The 21730-nt window shown below is 45.7% G+C and overlaps 5 protein-coding genes across 12 annotated transcripts; 3 read left to right on the forward strand and 2 right to left on the reverse strand.

Annotated features, from left to right (window-relative positions):
- The first annotated feature begins 76 nt into the window (after positions 1-76).
- CG4896 (uncharacterized protein) lies at positions 77-4841 on the forward strand. Of its 5 annotated transcripts, none has more exons than NM_164409.4 (13): positions 77-255; positions 335-431; positions 495-854; positions 1234-1456; positions 1514-1583; positions 1839-1912; positions 2247-2324; positions 2384-2510; positions 2600-2836; positions 2900-3313; positions 3382-4180; positions 4242-4491; positions 4557-4841. In NM_164409.4, the coding sequence occupies exons 2-13, from the start codon at positions 337-339 to the stop codon at positions 4671-4673; spliced, it is 2844 nt and encodes a 947-aa protein (NP_722689.4). In that variant the 5' UTR covers positions 77-255; positions 335-336; the 3' UTR covers positions 4674-4841. The 5 variants fall into 5 exon arrangements, with proteins under 5 accessions (NP_722689.4, NP_608583.5, NP_001259860.1 ...); NM_134739.6 differs by having other exon boundaries at positions 77-248; positions 1228-1456; NM_001272931.1 differs by lacking the exon at positions 1839-1912 and having other exon boundaries at positions 77-248; positions 1228-1456.
- On the reverse strand, positions 4684-6407 carry CG5126 (uncharacterized protein). The gene is made up of 2 exons (NM_134740.4): positions 5916-6407; positions 4684-5858 (listed from the first exon to the last, which is right to left on the reverse strand). The coding sequence occupies exons 1-2, from the start codon at positions 6304-6306 to the stop codon at positions 4882-4884; spliced, it is 1368 nt and encodes a 455-aa protein (NP_608584.1). The 5' UTR covers positions 6307-6407; the 3' UTR covers positions 4684-4881.
- A 44-nt stretch (positions 6408-6451) lies between these two features.
- Positions 6452-8085, forward strand: Tgt (tRNA-guanine transglycosylase). Its single transcript, NM_134741.3, has 2 exons — positions 6452-6641; positions 6710-8085. The coding sequence occupies exons 1-2, from the start codon at positions 6553-6555 to the stop codon at positions 7902-7904; spliced, it is 1284 nt and encodes a 427-aa protein (NP_608585.1). The 5' UTR covers positions 6452-6552; the 3' UTR covers positions 7905-8085.
- Positions 8086-8143: 58 nt separating this feature from the next.
- On the forward strand, positions 8144-19194 carry CG5001 (uncharacterized protein). Of its 4 annotated transcripts, none has more exons than NM_001258903.1 (6): positions 8144-8402; positions 13790-13921; positions 13986-14296; positions 14357-14585; positions 14643-15012; positions 18603-19194. In NM_001258903.1, the coding sequence occupies exons 3-6, from the start codon at positions 14071-14073 to the stop codon at positions 18828-18830; spliced, it is 1053 nt and encodes a 350-aa protein (NP_001245832.1). In that variant the 5' UTR covers positions 8144-8402; positions 13790-13921; positions 13986-14070; the 3' UTR covers positions 18831-19194. The 4 variants fall into 4 exon arrangements, with proteins under 4 accessions (NP_001245832.1, NP_001259861.1, NP_001245833.1 ...); NM_001272932.1 differs by having other exon boundaries at positions 8282-8402; NM_001258904.2 differs by lacking the exon at positions 8144-8402 and adding an exon at positions 8641-8839 and having other exon boundaries at positions 13790-13925; positions 14655-15012.
- A 1657-nt stretch (positions 19195-20851) lies between these two features.
- CG5139 (uncharacterized protein) lies at positions 20852-21653 on the reverse strand. The gene has a single exon (NM_134743.3). The coding sequence runs from the start codon at positions 21523-21525 to the stop codon at positions 20986-20988; it is 540 nt and encodes a 179-aa protein (NP_608587.1). The 5' UTR covers positions 21526-21653; the 3' UTR covers positions 20852-20985.
- Positions 21654-21730: the final 77 nt, after the last annotated feature.

Raw genomic sequence — 21730 nt, forward strand, 5'->3', positions numbered from 1 at the left:
TTTAAATTTGCTTGGTGTTGGGAAACAACTGTTAGCTGGCACTTGGTAGCCCTGGAGCTATCGGTCAGTTATCGATAACTGGCAGTCAGATACTTCGGGTGAACGGCAAAAAAGAAGACCGAGAATTTTTCTATTCGGGTTTTTTTTTTTGGCCGGATAACTGATTGTTTCTGCCTGAATGCAAAGAGACTTCCAGTTCGGGAACAAGTTTAACCAGCTTCCAATCCTGTTACAGTCGTGGTAACCAAGTAAGATGTGCGCACATAGACGGTTCATCTAATGGCAAAAGGCCAAATCACAAACACTGCATTTAATTACAATCGATTCGCATTAGATATGGATTCTCGATATGGTCACAGCTTCTCGGGCGGCAACGGAAACGGCAGCGAATCGGGCTACAGACGCTACAGTCGCTCCCGATCCCGATCCAGGTAGGTAGTCCTTTGTCCACCTGGAGCCTCTTAGTGGATTACTACCAATTGCGATTATTTCAGGGAACGAAGTCGGGACCGCAATGAGTACAGACGTCGCAACTCCCGTTCGCGCAGTCGGGAGCGGTCCTCACACTATAGAAACGACCGCAGTCCGGATCGCGATCTGTACCGCGACCTGATCAACGAGGATTACGAGGATCAGGGAAACTACAACTCGAGACAGAACCTTGACCAGCGCCACGGCGAGGACAAATACGATCGTCGGCATGCTGATAGCCAGGGTCGCAGGGATCACGATAGCAACTACGACAAGAGTGGCCAGGATATGGATAAGGACCGCGATCACCGCTGGAAAAACTACGATCGCGTTTCGAGAGAGCGCAACCATGATGACTTCGATCGGGGATCGGAGCGCAGCAGGTAAGAAATGATACATATTGCATATTACCCATATCGTGCTCAGTGTTATCACTGAGATTAAGATTAAGCTAAGTTCTATGTTTCCATTCACAAGGCTTCCATAAGAAGGAGGACTCCTCTTTCACTAGTTTAAAAGACCTTTCATTTGCTAATCACTTGTAATAAAAGTCAAAATAATTAGAAATCAACCCATTCAGTAATGTACACTTCCCTTTGTTCGCATAAATGCATACAAATCATCTTATGAAATATTCATGCTGGATGCCTTTAATTACAGTGGATAGTATGCAAACGATGGTTTCAAACGAACCGAACGAAAATTTATTCGACAAAGTGCTCATTGTATGACCTTAAAGAATCGCTTTCCTTTCAGCCGCAGCAATGACCAGCGGCAGTTCAATAATAATGGAAATAGTAACTCCAGCAGCAGTTACAGAGATCGCGAGAAGGAGCGCGATCGAGATAGACGGTGTTCCTCGGACGAGGACAGCGACATGGCCAGCGAATTCAGGCAGAGAGGTGCCTACAACAGTGGCAGCAGCGTTGAGCCCTTGAACAACATAATCCTCTTCGGTCTGAAGAAGCACGTCACGGAAGCAGACGTAATGTTTAAGCGATAAGCAGAACGAATGTAAAATTAACCAAGTAATCCTCCACAGATCATGGGCGAGCTGATCAAGGTCGACCTGGAGCCCACATCCATTCGCGTGATGAGGAAGCAACAAACAGGTGGGTTACATTTCCGTGTGTTACATTCGATTTAAAGTGAAATTGTAGAGAAAGCGTGAGTATTGCGTGCCCAGCAACATGTTCGATGTAGGACTTATAGCAATTTCAATTATACTTGGCTTCGACATCAGCAAAAACATATAGAAAACTACAAACCGAAACAAAAACACAATCCCCAAAAATGACACAATGCTAATGATACAACCAACATTTTTTGACCAAACATTTTCGTATCTACTTCTATCTAAAATTTAGGTGCCTCACGCTGTTTTGCATTTGTCGAGTTTAAAACCGTTGAGGAGGCGACTCGTTGGATGGAGTTAACCCAGGTATCCCTAAAAACCACAAGAATCTTGAATCTTCTCGTATCCGCCAAAATAGAAATGACGGCAAGATCCGATAGCTTGGCATCAACTGTTGAAAAATGTGTGCCTTGAGTTCAATTCTGCTGGTGGGCTGCCTGTCCCTTCCATTTTTCTGTCTTAGATCAGGGAACTGAACTCAAAGGCGGAATCGAATCTTACGTAAAGGAAGCAACCAGCATCTGCGTGATGTCGAAAAACACAGATGCAATCTTGGTGACTGTGTAGTCTGTGAACGATTTGCCTGATCAGCAGTTTCAGTTACTAATTCCAATTTTACCTCTTCTATTTTTCCGTTCAGGGAGTCCTCCAACTGGGCGATCATCGTGTCACCATGCAGTATAGTCACACTCGCATCTCAGACTGGACTTGCATTAAGGTATGCTCCGTTAAGATACAGATTGGCAACAATAATTAGCTTTTTTCGCCATCCTTCAGTGTGGTGCCAGCAACTTTAAGCGCCGCTTCCAATGCTACATGTGCAATGCGTCGCGGGCGGAGAGCGAGAATGCTCTTTACGGAGCCGGCGAGGGCGTCGACGAGATCAGCCAAATCCTCACAAAAAGTATATCCACCATGAGCAATATCTTTCAATGCCGTTTCCTAGCTAATCAGCTAAATACCCCACTAACCTGCCACGCTTTCCCCATGCAGAGATCATGCTTCGCGGCTTGGACGCGCTGACAAACGAGGAGGGCGTGCTAACTGCCCTTCAGCAGCGCCTGCCCGAACTGGCCAAAACAGTCAGCAAGGTGCTGGTCAGTCGCGACGCCCTAACCAATGCATCTCGGGGCATTTGCTACCTCAATTTTGACACACTCATTGATTCTATGAACGTGTTCAACGGGCTGACGGCGTTGGATCCGCCACTCACTCTGGACGACAAAACAGGTAAATTATTACTTCTTAATTATTTCATAATTAAAAAACAAAACTTTAATCCATGCCCTTCAGTTATCGTCACCTACTGCATTGACTCCGAAAACCGTCAAATGATGCCAGCCGAAGGCAACTTTTTTAGAGCAGGTGAAACAGCGATGTCTCCGTCGGCCATTACGGCGGCCTACACTTTGGCGGATGTGCCTCGTCTTGCGGAGTACAGTGCATCCGTGTATGCCTCGAATCCGTTGGAGCATGCTAACTACGTCCAGTACTATACGGATTATTACACGACTGAAATAAGCAAGAACTGCAGAGATCGTCAAGTGACGGAGGCCAACTCCGGCGCTGCCGTTGCTCTCTCGGCCATCCAGCGCAAGCAACGGAAGGTCAGCCAGATGGAGACCACGGTTTCGGTGACAGAGGCGAAGGTCGCCTTCCTTGCCAGGGGTGAAAGTGCTCCCAAGGGGAATGATGGCAAGAAATACGGTAAGTGAGCGCACACTATTCTATCTATGCGCTCCTGTAATGTCGAATATTTCATGCTCAATGGTTAGATACTCCCGATGTGTCCAAGTACCAGTACGACGAGACCTCCGGCTACTACTACGACCACGTTACAGGACTCTACTATGATGCCCACTCGCAGTACTACTACAACAACGAGACGGGCGCGTATTTGTACTGGGATCAGAAGCGGAGCACCTATGTGCTGGCCACACCCGCTTCCACTCAGGCAGCCCTCAAGGAAGTATTAGCCGATGCCGAGAAAAAGGAGGAGGAGGCCAAAAAGGCAAAGGAGAAGGAAAAAGAAAAGGAGGAAGCTGGGGGGAAGCCCGACAAGGTGAAGGTGGCCAAGAAGATCGTCAAGGACATGGAGAAGTGGGCCAAGCAGCTAAACCAAAAAAAGGACTACACAGCAGTGGCAACGCCGCAGCCTATCCTGTCGGATACTGAGGCGGCCACCACCTCCCGTGCTTCCCAAGGGGCATATGCTGATGTGGGATTCTCAATCCTTGAGAAGAAGGAGCTTGGCAAGCTCAACGACTATGTACCGGAGGCAGGACCTCCAGCGATAAGCAAATTGGTTGGTGCTTATGGAGGACCTTCTGACTCGGAAGATGATAATAGTGCCAATCAGAAAGCACTTGAAGCTAGCGTTGGGACTAAACGAGCCATTAGCGATGAATCTGACTACGTGGACTTCCAAAAACTTACTTGCCTGCTCTGCATGCGTGCCTTCCAATCGCTGGACATCTTGCAGAAGCATTTGAAAATGTCGAATCTACACAAGGAGAATCTGGACAAGCTTAAACGGAATCCCGCAGTTGAGGCTGGCACGGATGAGGGTCTATCGTAAGTGGGAATATGCTGCTAGAATGGAGATAAACTCACTAATTTACTTACCCGTACTTAGCTATCGTGATCGTGCCAAGGAACGCAGGCTGAAGTACGGTGAGAGCGATCCTCCTCCACCAAATAGGAGCCGGGAGCGTTTCGAGCAAGAGATAAAGACTTTGCAGTCGCGCCAGAAGGATTCTTTTGGCGCCACTGCAGCCATGCCCATCAGTTCGACCAACGTGGGCAGCCGCCTGATGCAGAAGATGGGCTGGTCGGAGGGCCAGGGACTGGGCAAAAAGAACCAGGGACGCACCGAGATCATAGAGGTAGGAGTCGACGAGGGCGACGAATGGCAAAATATGGATAATTCAATGTCAATGTGTATCCACAGGCTGATGGTCGTTCTAACAACGTGGGGCTGGGCAACAACACTGGCCATATGGCGCCTGGGAACGACTACAAATCCTACATCAAAAAGATGATGAAGCAGCGTTATGAGAACGCCTGAGACTCTTCTTAAAGTGTATGATTTTATTCCGCTTGAATATAGGGGCATTTAAGCATTGTTGTTTACCTCGATTACACTTCCTCCACCTTGTCGCGTTCATTTAGCATTAGTTGCGAAGTTCAAATTGTAAATAGTTCGTAAATACAGTCTCAAATTAGGTTTAAATTTAAATTGTAAATGCTTTAAGTATGGAATTGTGCAAGGGAATCTAAATCTCGTCCATGTAGCCATGCTCATAGGCGTGACGAACGGTCTTGAAGATCTCCTGGTTCGCCTCATCGCCAGCGATGTCCAAGGACAACTGGTGGAAGGCGGGGCCGTGCATATCCGTCTCGAAGAGGCGGGACAACTCGGCGCAATCCTTCTCGGTGCCGAGCAGCCAGGGAAGGAAGTGCATGCATACCATTGGTCCGTAGAAGGCATATCGTTTGAAGTGGGCATTGAAGCGTTCGAAGCTGTATTCCTGTAGCAACTGGTCCACCCGATCGTCGGTCAACTCGTTCCGGTTTCGGCGCAGAACCAGTTCCAACATTTCGATCATGCTTCGATGGTACTTGCGCAACAAGTCGGCGTAGATCTCCTTCCTTCCTTCGGATGGCGTGTTCATGTACATAAAGAAGCTCAGGTCAATGGCCGTAGTGCTGAAGCGCAGCTCCTGGAAATCGATGGCTTTGATAGCGTCCACCTTATCTTCAGCGCCGTAGTGGAACAGCACGTTGTTCCTGTTGTAGTCGCCGTGCAGAAAGGTGGCAAAGTGGCTGTCCGGTTGATCTTCGGCAAAGGAGCTGGTGCGGATTCTCTCCAGCAGGAGAGTTGGCTGCTTGAAGTACTTCTCCCGCAGTCGCTCGATGGCGGCCCCGAATCCGGGGTCTGCCCCCTGGAGGAGCTGCTCCTTTTGCCGGTCGTAGAACTCGTAGAACCGATCGAAAGCCACGCGATAGAGGACATCAAAGATGCCCTTTCCTGAGCTGGACACGAAGGGCATGTCCACCACTCCGGCGCGCAAACGAGCATGAACGTTCGGCTGGAGGATTTTCGTGGCGTAGCCCAGAGCATGGAACGGACCCACTAGTCCTACCATGGCCTCCAGCTGATCCCGTCGAAGGGTTAGCCTTGGCCCCAATTGGTAGCCATCGCCCTTGAGATGCTTTAGGGCCAGCACCGATTCCCTACCATTCCCTAAACCTGCAGAAAAGTAAACATTCGATGTAGTCATGGATAAAGTCTTTGTGGGATGCGCACCTTCAACGTGGCCAAACCTGGCGAAGTAGCAACAGGGAACCCAGTTCTTTACCACTTCGCTTTCCAGGTGACTCGTCCGAAGCACATTCTCATAGGCGGGCAGGATCTCGGCGTAGGCGAAGATCTCGTTGGAAAACTGGATGTACGAGTTGCTGCTCTCCCGGAACTCTTCCGTTCCCTTCATGAATTTGACCAGGACGACCTCCGTCCGCTTGCGCTCGGCGATGACCACGTCCAGCGTAACGGTGTACAAGGCGGACATGAAGCCGTCCAGTCCATTGGAGCACTCAACGCTGTGCGATTCCAGCGAAGCACTCGGACCAAAGTTCTTGAAGATGTCGTACACCAGGTGGCGCTCTATATAGTCTAACTGCTGCTGTTGCGTCGACATCGTGACCTCCACGCAGGAATCAATTGCTATCTGAATGGGTAATCTTAACTGACAATATACGCAAGTAGGTGTATATTTGTCCGGGCAACCAATCAAAGTGGTATCGATAGCCACGCGCAGGATTTTGGTATATTCCCGGTTTCAGCGAAGTGGTCACACAGAATCGCGATTGAAACGTGCACCGCCGGCGTATTGCGCGTAAACATAAGACATTTCACGGGGAATTTTCTGGACTTTGCTAACTCAATGGGTCCCAGCCACATTCCTCCGCTGACCTACAAGGTCGTGGCCGAGTGCTCCGTCTCCAAAGCCCGGGCGGGACTGATGACCCTAAGGTGAGCGTCTGCAATAAGATAGGCCTTGAAAACTGTGACTAAGCCGCATTACCAACTCTCCTAAACAGGCACAGCGAGGTAAACACCCCGGTCTTTATGCCCGTGGGCACTCAGGGAACCTTGAAGGGCATCGTGCCGGACCAGCTCATCGAGCTGAACTGCCAGATTCTGCTGGGGAACACCTATCACCTGGGCCTGAGGCCCGGAATCGAGACACTGAAGAAAGCCGGTGGTCTGCACAAGTTTATGGGCTGGCCCAGGGCCATTCTAACAGATTCCGGTGGCTTTCAGATGGTTTCCCTGCTGCAGCTGGCCGAGATCGATGAGCACGGTGTGAACTTCCGGTCGCCCTTTGACAACAGCCAGTGCATGCTGACGCCGGAGCACTCCATCGAAATCCAGAACGCCATTGGTGGGGATATTATGATGCAGCTGGATGATGTGGTCAAGACCACAACAACTGGCCCCCGGGTGGAGGAGGCCATGGAGCGGACTATTCGCTGGGTGGATCGCTGCATAGAGGCCCATGCCCGCGACGATGACCAGTCGCTGTTCCCCATCGTCCAGGGAGGATTGGATGTGCCGCTGCGTCAGCGTTGCGTTTCCGCTCTCATGGAGCGCCAGGTTCGAGGCTTCGCCGTGGGCGGGCTAAGTGGTGGCGAGAGCAAGCACGACTTCTGGCGTATGGTGGACGTGTGCACTGGCTATCTGCCCAAGGACAAGCCGCGCTACCTGATGGGCGTGGGTTTTGCGGCGGATCTGGTGGTCTGCGTGGCCCTGGGCATCGATATGTTCGACTGTGTCTTCCCCACCCGGACAGCTCGATTTGGTTGCGCCCTGGTGGACAGTGGGCAGCTGAACCTGAAGCAGCCCAAGTACAAACTGGACATGGAGCCCATTGACAAGGACTGCGACTGCAGCACGTGTAGGCGTTACACACGCTCGTACCTGCACCACATCGCCACCAACGAGAGTGTCTCCAGCTCCCTGTTGAGCATACACAACGTGGCCTACCAGCTCAGGCTGATGAGGAGCATGCGGGAGGCCATTCAGCGCGATGAGTTCCCCCAGTTCGTCGCGGACTTTATGGCGAGACACTTCAAGGCGGAACCTGTTCCGGCTTGGATACGAGAAGCTCTGTCTGCCGTAAACATCCAGCTGCCTGCGGATCCGGAGAGGATTGATGAGCAGGACCAGAAGCCAAAGACCGAAAAGAGACGGGAAACAGAGGACGTGGCGGAGGAGCAGGTGGCCTCCAGCTAACATCATCACATAGCAACCTTTGTGTTTTGATAACCCAAAGTTCCGACTAAGAGGCATTTCTTAATTGACACATACGTTCATGTATTTTACATGTCAAATGTCATGTAAGTTATTTTCATAAGAATAAATACTTAATTAGACATAGAATAAAAAAGGAAAAATAAATTACATCATAAAATTCAATCATACTGTGTGGATACAATTTATTTTGCTTATTTTATTTTTTTGCTTAAAGTTAAGGTTAGTAGGTTAGTCTATCATACCCCATAGCAGGGTAGCAGAATACTGGTTTTCATCTCTGCTCTGCCCACGTTTGTTCCGCTCTTGCGTAAAGCTCTCGACTCGTTGTTACCTATGGGAAAAAGCTCCATGTAGCCATAGTATGACGCATAGTGCAAATCGGTGGCGATCGTGGATCTCGCGTGGAACGACCGACCAATTTGTGATATTCTACTTGATTTTCGCCTTTGCCACGGCCTCTTTTCGTCCGTTCTTAGAGTAGGTGTGCGGTATGAATGGAGATGATTGGGAAACCTCTCCACTTGGCTCGGAGCTCTCTTCAGTGCTTGGCGCATATCTGTTTTGGACTGAACTCTCTGGGGGACAAGAGATACCCGCGACTCGAGATCTCTGAGAGCGGGAGCGCGAGATCGGGGCAGTGAAGTGGTGCTGGTGCTGGTGGCGGTGGTGGTGGTGGTGGTGGTGCTGCTGCTGCTGCTGCTGGTTCGGTGGATCGTTCAGTGAGTCCCCAAGCGTTGTCGCGTCCACTTTATCGCTGTTTCTGTCGCGGATTCGAACCACTGACTAACGGTAGTGCTGCACGCATCTGGCGGTAAATTGGCAGCGAGAAGCCCGCGCTAATAATACATTCTGAAAGCCGTCGAAAGGATTGCGAGTCCATATCAAGCATACGCCCGATCAGCCGCCAATCGATTGTAAGGAGCCACCCGAATTTATTGCTTTTCCACTGACAATTAATCACGGACTTGCTGTGCGTGTGTGTGCGTTTGTGTGAGTGCTGGAGTGGCTAGTGTGTGTGTGTGTGTGTGATTTTGTCTCGTTTCGTTTGCCAAATGTGGTAAAAGCGAATAAAATAAAATGAAAAAACATTTCGAAGTCGACAAACAATCGTGCTTTTTATGGCGCTGTCGCCTTTGCTTGTGGCCAGGATTCCGATTGGAGCATTCGCGGGGAGCGGAAAGAACCGAAAAAACCCTTATATAAAGTATACGCCAAGTATACCTGCCAAGTCCAAAAGCGATATTATTTATATTTTTGTATTTGCCATCGTTTTTGGCTTTGGCCTGTGTGTTTTTGAATTTCATGGTTTCATTTCTTTAAATAAGTTTTATTTTTAGCACTTTTAGTTATTTTTGTGTATATGTTTTTTTTTTGTTCTCACCAATTTCGCTGCTGCTGAGTTCAGTTTGCCTGATTATTTTCCGAAATCTTCATGCCGATTCTTTGGAATATTCATATGGGGCTTCCATTCTAAATTCTACAGTGTGCTCACAATGTGTGAAGTGATTTGTGTTTTTGAAATTCGGTTTAGTTAAAGGTGCCCCTAGGGTGGACCACAAATCGGGGAATATATGTATGTGGAGAGATCAGAGGGAATCACTTTCAAAACACAAAATGTAGTACTTAGTGTGTATAGAGTTCAGCCAAACGAACCTTCCAAAATAATCCCATAAATAAACTACTCAAATGAGTATTTCTGCTTTTTTTGATGTCCACTAACTATTGCCTCATTTTTCAAACACTCAAATTCGCTGGCCACAAAATCATAAATAAAAAGTAAACACACAATGGAGCCGATTATGATTGAAGGCACTTGGCGAAAAAGACTGCTGGCCTCCAAACTTAAAGTCCCAGCCAAATACAAATACCAAGGCAAGTGGCCAATACCAAGTGGCAACAAATTACCAGCGAAGAGTGTAAAAATAAAAGGAAAACTCTGATGATTGCCGCTAATCATAATCACACCAGAATCTCTCTGTTCGAACCGCTGGCTTTTTGTTTTTGCCCAGTATTTATAAATTATGACACATTCGCGAGTGGAAGAGAAAAGATATGCGGAGGAGAGTACTTTTCGCATTTCTTCGCGCTGCCACTCTTCGAACAGCTGCTGCGTGGGCGGAAGACTGGCGGGGGCGTGGTCGCAGAATTGTTTTGACGGTCTTCGAGCCGCAGAACACATGCAAAGTTCGTCGTTTTTCGAAAAGAAAAAACGAGAGTGAGAGCTGGCGCCAATTAAGCAAGTAATTATGGCGAAAGACACAAGGAAATAAACTTTCGCGGCTTTGTTTGTGGAAATTGATTAATTTCAATCTCTCAGTCGTCAGCTAAAAAAAGCTCGTCTTAATTATATGAATTAATGAACCCTGTTTATAAGAGCGGAAATTAAAATACAGCTCATCACTCACTTGGGAAGATTCACTCACTTGGCAAGCTAACTGAAATCCAAAAAAGTGTATTAAATTGTAAATTAAATAAATTCAATGTTCCATAAGCCGAATACTCTGCAAATAATTCTACTAAAAGCCTGAGTAAACATCATTGCAACTTATTTTAATCAGAGTGCCCAACAAATCAACAACCATTTTTGCACTAGGAACGCATATTCCAAACAGCTGAAACAAGTTTTTCAATCTTTTGGTGAGGCAGCAATTTGAATTTAAAAATCTTTGCTAATAGTTATTCTATGCAAAATGGTTGTTTGCATAAATAAACGGAAACGGAATGCTTGCCTGCATGTTTTGCCGCCCAGAAATCAATGCTCTTTGCAAATTAGCACGAATTCCGGCGAAAACAGAGGTTCATCTGCAAGATAAACCGCGCCGGAAAAACAGAATCACCTCCAATCCCATGGAAATGGCTGAGTGCTGATTCACTTGTCCAAACGACGAGTAGCATTTCTCCAAAATCGAAAATGTTTGGCTGCGGATTGTGTGGGCGACTTGCTCCGCGTCCAAAGGTAAACTCGCTTAGTCATTGGACCTATTTTTGCAGCGGATTTGCGACTTGGAAACACCCACCCCAGAAATTGGTAGTTACCTTAGACCTTGGGCGGATTTTTGGACATCTAATGCTGCTTGGCCTAAACGATTTGCCTTCGGTCACGGCCGAATGTTCGATTCTTGTCGCAACCATTTTTATTCTGAGTGTGGGTGAACAAACTTCACGGTGTTTGATCGGTTTCTGGTTGGTTTCGAATGGTTTTAGGCCAAAAACATTGCCATTCAGCCAATCGCCATCAGTTGACAATGAATGGCTTTTGTTGGTGACTTTGAAAAATACAAATAAAGGGAAAAAACATGATTCGCATTCGTATCTTTGAGAGCGAGAGTAAAAGGCTGGACTTGAATGAGATTCATGGGATCAAGATTTTTGACAACCTTGAATGCTCAGATTTGTGGAATGTAGCAAAAGATAAATGAACGGAAAGTTACAAATTATTATGAAAAAAAAAGCTGGCAAGTACTTTTTTGAAATATACAAACATATATATATCTATCAGATACAAATTGGTAATGAAGTTTTGCTTAAGTAAGAGATGTAACGAAAGAGCTCTTCTAATCCAAAAAACTGGTGTATATAGTTCAAGTAAACTTTTGCCTATTTATCAATCAATTAGCTCTGGTTCGAATGTTTAAAGTGGCGATCGGGTTTGTTTATCCGAGGAGACAAATGTTGACTGTGGCATTAGTGAGTGATTTTATCTGAGAAACCTCAGGCCCCAGGCAATAAATAAGAGATCCGAATGGCCACACATAAATCACTCCACCAATTTGAAATTCGTTCATTATTAAATTCGGATTCTTTTAATTCCAATTTCCATTTCCATTTCTCAATTTTGGCATGTGGGCATTAGTTGAGGCACCGAACGGGATTGGGAATTAAAGTTGCCGAGTCGCGCACTAATAAATCAAGTTCAATTCAATTAGTGCAATCCGGGGACACAAACAGTTTTCATTTCCTCCAGCCCCAGTTGGCCTCTCATAACCTACGACAATTTATAATGCTGGCAGAAGTGGAAAGAAATGCAAATGCAGATTTGCAAAATGCAATAAACCGGGTGCGGCATGCAACGAAATGACAATGAAACGTTGCAAATGCAATTCACTAATAACGCAGCGTCCAATAAATTGTTAAACAAATGTTGTTCGGCAATCAATAAATGAGCTGCCGCCAGTGTCTGGTGAATAATACATGCGGAAGTGGGTGGCTCCGCCCACCCGAAACATGTTGTAACTGCCATAAAAAGCGGCTTTTTATGGCCGAAGTAATTTCCAATCGGCATGAATTTATTTTGCACCTTAAGCCCGCAATTTTGCACGAAACAATGGCTATAATTCAATAAAGAATCATAAAGAGAATTATTGAAACGCGTGCGAAAATCTCCGCCGTTAAAAAATACATAATTCAATTATCGGAGTATGCAAAACATACATATAAAACGCATAGCATAAACGCGCCTTGCGTAACATCTCTCGCATATCTCATTTTATTTATTTGCTAAAAAGACAGAAAAACTTTCTTTCAATAAACGAAAATGTTGGCAGTGTGTCGGGGGAAAATTCAGAAAAAAATATCAAAAATATCTGCGACCTTGTCCCCTGCTCGCTCAATATGGCACACATTTGGAAGCGATCCGGAATGTATCTCACGATCCGCGATCCGCCGGCAATTTTGTGCACAATGACTGCAATGACTGACTAATTTCTGGACGGGAATGGAATGGATTGGTTTGGAATGGCGCTGATCGCATCAATCGCCCGCTGTCAATATCGCCAATAGCAAATCTTGCGTGCTTCGTTCCCCTCCCCATGAAAATCTCAACTCAAGGCGCACATTTGGCGTCAAAATTGTCAACGCTATGTATCTCGAAATGATATTCCAAGATGAAATCAGTTAAGTCCAAGGCTGGAGAGCGTTTCGAGTACGGATTGCCGGCCGAGTGTTGACATCTTGAATGCTAATGAATTTTCGGGACGCGATCTTGAACTTGAGTGATGACAGGCCTTCTCAGTGCAATTAAGATCTCGGCGATCATCATGTTTATCATGGATCATAGAATGCCGAGATGTTATGATAGCTGTTGATCATAAAAACAAAAGAGATAAACTACTCGTAAATATATGTATTATATACAGACAATTTATAGTCGATGTTTTTTATTTCCATCCTCCTTAAAATCTTATTCCCGCCCAGTTATAACTATAAATGCGGCATGATTGTTGTGGTTGTGTACAGATTCTGTCAGATTCCCAAGATGATTAACTTTTCGCGATGAAAGGTCCAGTGATCTTCAGTAGATTGATTTATTAGGAAACCGCAGTTTCGTAGATCGAAGCAGGAACAGTTTTATGTTACAGCTGTCTCCACGCCCCTGATAGACTTGTCAACTGATCAAGCCATACGAATAGTTCGACGGGCTGTTCCAACCCCAGTGATCTCGGGATGTCATAAATGTCATCGTCAATTCCAATTCAAATGGCTCATGCTAAACTCAATTGGACACCCCAGATCTTCAGATCTCTCGGAGATGTTATCGTCAATGCAAATTGGCTCGCGAGCAATTCTCATCGCTGTAAACAAGCGAAAATATTAATAATATTAAGTAAATGGCTGAGTTAAATTATATTATATATTAAAGTATCCATCAATAAAGAGTGTGTGTATTTGGTAAGGGTGGTGAGAAGTGCGCATAGAAGAGCTTCAATGTTCCGGAAAGTGAATAAATACTTCTAGCTGGCCGGTCTAAAATTAGTGAAAGGCGTGGGCGGTTCAACATTGAAATTTAGTGACGCGTCTTATGATCCGAATGGAACTACCTATACACAGCTAAATGTATATATACACAATTTCTCGACTTTTTGCAGATCTTTTGCGATAGTAGAGCAGTGAAACAGCCAGAGAGAACGACAAGATGCATGTGCCATTATAAGGATAAAGGGAAGGATAGCAACTAAGCAGGTCCTCGTTATATATGGAAACCCAAAACTGATATTATTGTAGGTAACTAGATACGCTGAGAGAAGCGATCCCTTCTAATACCATACCCACTCCAATTGGCAGATACTAGACTACAGTGAACTTGAGAGTCAACTCTTTACCCACATACTTAGAACCCACTCGCCCCCGCCCCCAGAAGTAACCTGCAATGGGTAAGGACTACTACAAAATCCTGGGTCTGCCCAAAACTGCCACCGACGATGAGATCAAAAAGGCCTACAGGAAACTGGCCCTGCGTTATCATCCGGACAAAAACAAAGCCGCCAACGCCGAGGACAAGTTCAAGGAGGTCGCCGAGGCGTACGAGGTTCTTTCGGACAAGAGCAAGCGGGAGGTGTACGACAAATACGGCGAGGATGGTCTCAAGAGCGGAGGTATGCCAACACACCATTAAGTACCATTCCCATAGCTAACCTTGAAATGCTGACTTGCAGGCACACGAAACGGCGGTCCGTCGAGCAACTCGTTTACATATCAGTTCCACGGCGATCCGCGGGCCACCTTCGCCCAGTTCTTTGGCAACAGCAATCCGTTCGCCTCGTTCTTCGACATGGGCGACAACCTGTTCGACAAGAAGGTCTTCGATCTGGACACGGAACCCGATTTCTTCTCCTCGCCCTTTGGCGGCATTGGGTCGCGACATGGTCTGGGAAGTGGCTTCAGGTTGGTCCATCCCCGCGCAGGTTGTACTCCCTGGAATTCCTTGCTCATCTCTCGCAGGCCCTCTTTCAGATCACACTCCTTCAATGTGCACACGCCGTTCAAGAAGGAGCAGAAGCAGGATCCGCCCGTCGAACACGATCTCTATGTGACGCTGGAGGAGATCTACCACGGCTGTGTTAAGAAAATGAAAATCTCCCGGCGCATCGTTCAGGCGGACGGCAGTTCCCGCAAGGAGGAGAAGTTCCTGGCGATATCCATCAAGCCCGGCTGGAAGTCCGGCACCAAGGTCACCTTCCAGAAGGAGGGCGACCAGGCGCCCGGAAAAATTCCCGCCGACATTGTGTTCATCATCCGGGACAAGCCGCACGCCATGTTCAAGCGCGAGGGCAGCGATCTGCGCTACACGGCGAGACTGACGCTCAAGCAGGTGAGTCCTGATCCTGATCCTGATGTATCCAATAGCTTGGGATACTATAGACTATAGTATTAGCCCTTGCTGATTAAGCACCTCTTAACCAACGCACTGTGGTCATGTTCCTCCCAAGATTGGTGCCTCAATTCCACTTCATCTTAAGAGCCCAGTTCTCAGAGCTGGGTTCTCACAGCTTGGCGTCCAATTAGAGGCGCAGCCAGTGCCTAAATCGAATTGTAATGAAATCGGGCAGACGAGATGGTTATGGCCAGATTTACCATATATATACGCGCCGAGCGGCAAAGCAGCCGCCAAATTGGTCGACATGGTCAAGTTTCAATTAACGGAGACGGAGAATGGGTTTTGGCCAGCAGGCTGCTCCGTAGATTGGCTCCCACTGAGGTGTTAGATTTTTACACGGTCGCCGAAGCGCAAAACTTCGCACAGCATTTTTTGTGGGCAGCAGCCCACTTGGGGGTTAAAAATATATGGTCAGATTGAAAATTTTAAAAAGGCTCAAAACTGGCCGAGACTGGCGAACAAGCTGAAATGACACGCCGCTGAGTTGGCAGTCATGTTAAAATTGTTAATTGCATTAAGTAGATTAAATAGTTGAGTTGGCTGCCTCGCAGATTTTTAACATTTTATTGCTTGTTAGTGCGACAAATTTAGTAAATACTTTCGGGCTGCTCGCTCGCTGCCAGCCATTTTTGGCATAGTTGGCCAAATAATTTCCCACTGGCTCTGCTTTGAATTTATGAATTGCATTTTGGCTCTGGTTTTGAGCTAAAAGTGTCATGTTGCTCCCTCTATATAGCAATATTTGACACGGTTATTTGGCGCCGAGTGGACAATGCGAATGGTTTTAATTGAAATATATTTCGGCCTAAAAGCGCATACATACATATGTATGTATGTATGAATAATAAAAATATCTAGATTTACTTGCCAATCTGGTTGATAGAGGCCAATAAATCTGCGCTCCAAGATTCCGCTCGCCCCAATCGAGCAGCCAAAAGGCAATTGGAGCTCCATATATGACCATCCACATAATTGCGAACAGCGTTTTCCATTTTTTTTCTGTCATATTCTGTGCGGCAGTAAATTTAATGCGACTCATAAATTACATCATCGTTTACGATAATATCGAAGTCAATGAGTTTCGAATTAATTTCTTGCTGTACGTTTTTGGTCTTGTATTGTTTTCATTCTGATGATATATAGACTTAGCACGTATCCGTTTTGAATTTTAAATTCTCGCCAGTATGTACGTATGTACTTTCGAAATTTCGAAATCAAATTTAACAATGCTTTTGTTTTCAAGTGCCTGCGTCAGAGTTCCGCAAATGCAGCGAACTAAAACCGATGGACGATTCAAGGACTTCAAGGATGTGCGAGTGTAACCAGCACCATCCTGGTGCTGTGTGTAGTTGATGGCCAGACGTTGTTGTTTTCGATGTCTGCCCACTGGCATTGTCATTCGACTGTTGGCCCAAATGATTTGGAGTCCTTTATTTTTTATCCTTTTTTTTTTTGGTAAAAAATTGGAAGTTCTATAGAAAACCATTTGCTAGTCGAGAACTTCGTTTGCATTTTGATGACAGTTGTCAGCTGCTGGGCAAAAAAAGAGGCGGAATAATAATGCCTTATGACATGCGATTGAATGCTGTTGATTTGTTTTCACCCCCGCCTGAAAATCGGAAAAGTCCCACCTAAACCTTCACTTCTTTCGGCGAGAGTGATTGTCTAGAACAGTTTGGAAAAAAATGGCCAAAAGCGACCATAAACTGCAAGATATATGGGGGAATTTATGTTCGCTGTTCTCCGTTTAGCTGAGCCTGACATTCAGATTTATCATCTAGTAATGACTCTATACACTCAGAGAAAAAAGGGGCTAATTCAGCTTGAAATGAATATTATTACCACTGAAAATTATGATGATAATGAATTTGCACACTTGTTATTCCAAACTCATATCGAAAATGCATACTATTCACTAGCCAGCATTATCAACTGATTTTTTCTCAGTTCAGCTGAGAACGGGTTTCTATATCCTTATACTAAACTACCGATCCAGATACGGATTTATCGATGGAAGGGCATTTGTATGCCCTTTATTTTCGGATAGCGCCGCTCTGGTTTTTTATGTTCAGCTTCCGTAAAAGGTAGCAAAGTATTTAAGCTTTTTGTTTTTTTGGCGGCAACAACATTTTCAACATTTCCATTAAAAAATATTGATGCTGGTCGTCGTCATCATGGGGACAGGTTGTTGTTGTTGCTGTTTTCTGGGTCTGTCGTCATCAGTTTATGCTGTCATCGCTTCAAAATCGCCAGTCGGCGATACAAATGTACGCACATCTATATTTAAATATTCACAAGGTGTGCACTTTGGTTTTGTCGCAATTTTATTGATGTCCATAGCGATTTCTTGTTGAATTCAAAACTCATTTTTATTTTATTGGGTTAGGCTCGGGCAGAACAACAACTATTGACAACTATTTAACACGTGTCGGGCAAGTTCTTTGGTTACAAATCACTTGTGACAAGTTATGGAACGGCACAAAATATTATATCATCCGTTGTTGGGCATCGAAGGGGATTGTTCCGATTGCGGGCTTAGATCAAAAACATTTTTTTTTCACTTTGTGTTATCTATAAATCACTGTTGAGGCGGGGATTGACATTCCATTTACGGGTTGTTGTTTATGGGCTATGTCGAAAAGTTTGAAACATAAAGGCGTATCCAGTTCAAAATGTAGCTATTCGGACCCGAAAGGATTACCATGGATCATCTGTCTTCTTGGGGGTTCCTTATGGATGACTTCATCCCAAGACTTGCTAACGAGGTGGGAAAGAGCTTAAAGTGAAAAGATTTCTTTCTGTTTAATAAGCATTGACTAAGTTTGCCATCTGAATTGATAAGATAAGCCACCGTGCTCAAGTAGCAGAATACCAATTAAAGCGGAAAATATCGAAGTATTAAATTAAACCATGTTCATCACAGAATTTCCTCGGGGAAAAGGTTCAATCAATAGCAGAGTTTCATCCCAGTTCGGATGGGAATTAATTGAGTAAGCCACATAAATGTCTGGGCCAAAAGCAGAACCTGATTGATGCCCATCTTTTAGTGGGCCAATTAAACAAGTCGTATGTCAAACGGACGAGCCGCAGTATCGATGGAAAAGCCTGGCCGAAAATAGGAGAAAGTGGACGGAAAAGGACATGGCAGCGTGTCAACAAGATGTTTAAACACGAATTAGGCAACATAGAAAAGGATTTACAAATGTTGTGTTCGATACGAGACCAAACAAGCAATTCGATTCGATTGGTAAAAGCTCGAAGGAGCTACAAAAAGTCCTCCGGTGGCCGGGGCACCTAAACAGGATTACCCGGAGAAGATTGATAGATTCCACTCGGCGGCGGCAGCCATGTGTCGTGTTTGCTCATTTCGGGCTTGGTTGGAAGAGAGTGCGGAAAGGAGTGGGGGTATTTGTCGACCTTATTGATTGATAAGCCAGGAACCAAAATAAATATTATGGAGAGTAAATACAGAAGGTTGAGTTGTGCTTGTGTAAAATTGGTGTGCATCTCTTTTCCACTTACAGGCTTTGTGCGGCGTTGTCTTCCAAGTTCCTACCATGTCCGGCGACAAGTTGCGCATCAGCACCATGCAGGAGATCATCAAGCCGAACACGGTGAAGCGCATCCAGGGATACGGGCTGCCATTCCCCAAGGATACGACGCGCAAGGGCGACCTCCTGGTGGCCTTCGACATTCAGTTCCCGGAGAAGCTGACCGCCGCCCAGAAGGAGGTGCTCAAGGACATGTTATGAGGAGGGATCACTGGCCTGATCACTGACCGACGACTCCGATGCACCCGCAGTCCTTCGGTGAATCCAGGGACTTAGTCATCCATTCAAACGCACTAAAACCAAACCGATCCCATTCATTTTGTAACAACCCATCGAGATCTTGCTCCCATTTTGCTTGTTTTTGTGTTCAGTGAAACATTTGCGCATTTTTTACAGGAACTCCCTCTTAACAATCGGTTGTGCTCATCTGCGCCGCGAACATGTTGCATAATATGTATGTTGACCATAGTTATTATATCATTAAATCTTAATTTATTTGTCTAAATTAAAGCTAAATTTAATAAAATGACACACACACGCGTACACGTGAAAGAAAAAACAAGCGAAATGCCAGAGAGTGTTCTTTTTGTTTTAAATGTTTACTTGTAGTTATATTTCAAAGATACTCTGCCTGCTGCATTTCTGTGGAGTCATGTTTCTGCAATTGTAAAGTTTTCCCGCTCCACGGGAAAAGTGAAAGTGAAATTTGCTCCTTGGTAATCGCAATGCGTTTGGCTAATTAGCTGCCGTTTCCACTCGGTCGCCCCCCCAGAAAACACTCCCATGTCAAACGGAATGCTGCTCGTTAAGTCATTAAAATTGCATGAAGTCAAAACTTTATGGTCTGCAAAGTTTGCGTCAAAGCCAACGAACAACTAACCCAAAAAAAGAAGGAAAATTTCGGAAAGCCGAAAAAATGAAACGGGATAAAAGAATGCTAGAAAGTTGGCAGAAGAAGCAACTTCAAAGCTGCCAAATGGTAATTCGTTTAGCAAGAAAGCCGGCGACAGACGGGACTTAGACATCCTCATCGCCACGAACGCATTTCATTTGCAGACAATAAACAGCAGCAGCAGCAGCAGCAGCAGCAACAACAACTCGAGGGCAGAGTAAATAAATTAAATTTTGAACAACTCTTTGCATACAAAATAGCGCTGGGGAGGGACATCCCAGCTTGGCCAAAAAAAGATTCGAAAGCTTGCTCAGATTTCAAACACATGCCAGCGAGGAGGAGCAGCCGCACGAGGGCGAAAGGAGCAGGATGGGCCAGGATGTGCAATGGATACGGGACGCAGCGCCGAGTGTTCGATCTGCACGTGCCAGGACCACTCCAAGGACCTCTGCCGCTGACTCTGTAACAATTCGTTGCGATTTTCCACTTATTTGCTGGAAAACCAGAAAAGGACGAGCATACACTGAGCGAAAAGTCGGTGTGAAAAATGCATATAAATGCACTAAGTTAATCTTGAAGAAACTGTTTTTGAATATTGGCAGAGATCAAACAAATAACTTTCATAGCCAAGTAAATTCTGTTAAATATTAAAAAAAAGAAATACTTAGATTCTTCTTGAGTGTGCGCATAGCCAGAATTCTATGAAAAACCCCAAAGTCGTAGGCCGAATTGTGGCTGCGGATGAGGCAGCAAGAAGTTGGCTCTGCCATTAGCATTGGTGGGCACGACGACGACGAGGAGGAGGTGGAGGAGAAGGACGAGGAGCAGGCCGAGTCAAAATCACAGAAAATCATCGACAACTGGCAAATGTGTGAATTGAATTTTCAAACAATTTCGCCCGTGCAGGGAGTGCAGTGCTCGTCATCGGATTGCTATCCTGGTTTCGGTTTCTGCTCCTGGCGCTTTTCCCCTGCGCGGCGCATTTCCCCGGCTTTCCCGCTGGCCACGATGGAAACGTGCATGATTTGAGATTTGATTTGGGCGGCGGCCACATTACAGTCGCTAAACCTCGGCTTCCGTCCCGTCGTCCTGGCATCCTGCGCTTCAAAAGGCGCGTTTTAAACATTTCGCTCACGTCTCGGATGTTTATGCCATTAGCGTTTAAGTTGCCCATACAAAGTGCGACTCGTAGGTAAGCAAACGTTCCTTTGTTTTGGCTTCCTTGCCTGTTTTTATTGTCGAGAGACAGAGGTAATCGATGCTCAGGCTAGTTATTGAAAAAATTATCGAGGAAAACCCGAGGTACAACTCAAATAAATTCAATGAAATTGTTACTAGCCAGCAAATAGCTGTTGCTGTTCATTTGGACAAGTACAATTTATTTATTATCACATAAAATGCTTGCTACAAACTTTGAAGCTTTGTGAAAGCCCAAAAATATGCTATATACAATCACGAACAAATTTATCTGCACTCTATGCAACACGCTGAGCAGCAGCAGTGGTAACATTCCATGTCTGGATACAGATCCTGTTCCTCAACCTGTTCCTGATCCTGTTCCTGCTCCTGGTCGTACATCCTCTTCCGCCTGGCTGACCGATACAGTCGCCGGATGAGAGCTCCATATGGTTTCCGCGCCATCAGGTGAGTGGTTGTCTTGTGTATTTCGTAGACGCAATTCGTTTCGAGACACACAAAAGGCTCCTCCACCTGCAGGATAGTTTCCGATCTGAGATTGGGTACTGGCATTGGTAGCAGACTCCTCTGTTTCAAGATATTGATCTTGCTCTTCTTGACCACCCTCCTTTTCTTGGCAGGATTGGGTGCTGTAATGGCACCTTGGATCTCCGCCTCGAAGGATTCCTGGCGCCTGGAGGCCTTGCTCTTCAAGGCCGAAACCGTTTTGTATCGGTTCTGGATATCGGTAATGTTTCTCAAGGTCTGCTTAAAAGCAACCTCGACTTGCTCGACTTCCTGCAGCGTATTCCACAGATTCTTTTCCATAATTTGTTCACGAGAAAATTTTATACAATAAAAAATTTGAATACAAGAATGCACACTCCTCCCACTTCAAAAGATCATACGAATATACAAATCCTGTTCGATTGAAAAATCAGGGAAGCTAGATGTGTGATTTTCTCGTTGCGTTGTCATAGGGAAATTCCGATATGACCACCAAGTACTCACCTTATCGCAAAACAGGCTGATA

Source organism: Drosophila melanogaster, chromosome 2L (assembly GCF_000001215.4).
Source record: "Drosophila melanogaster chromosome 2L".
In the NCBI taxonomy this organism is placed as follows: domain Eukaryota; kingdom Metazoa; phylum Arthropoda; class Insecta; order Diptera; family Drosophilidae; genus Drosophila; species Drosophila melanogaster.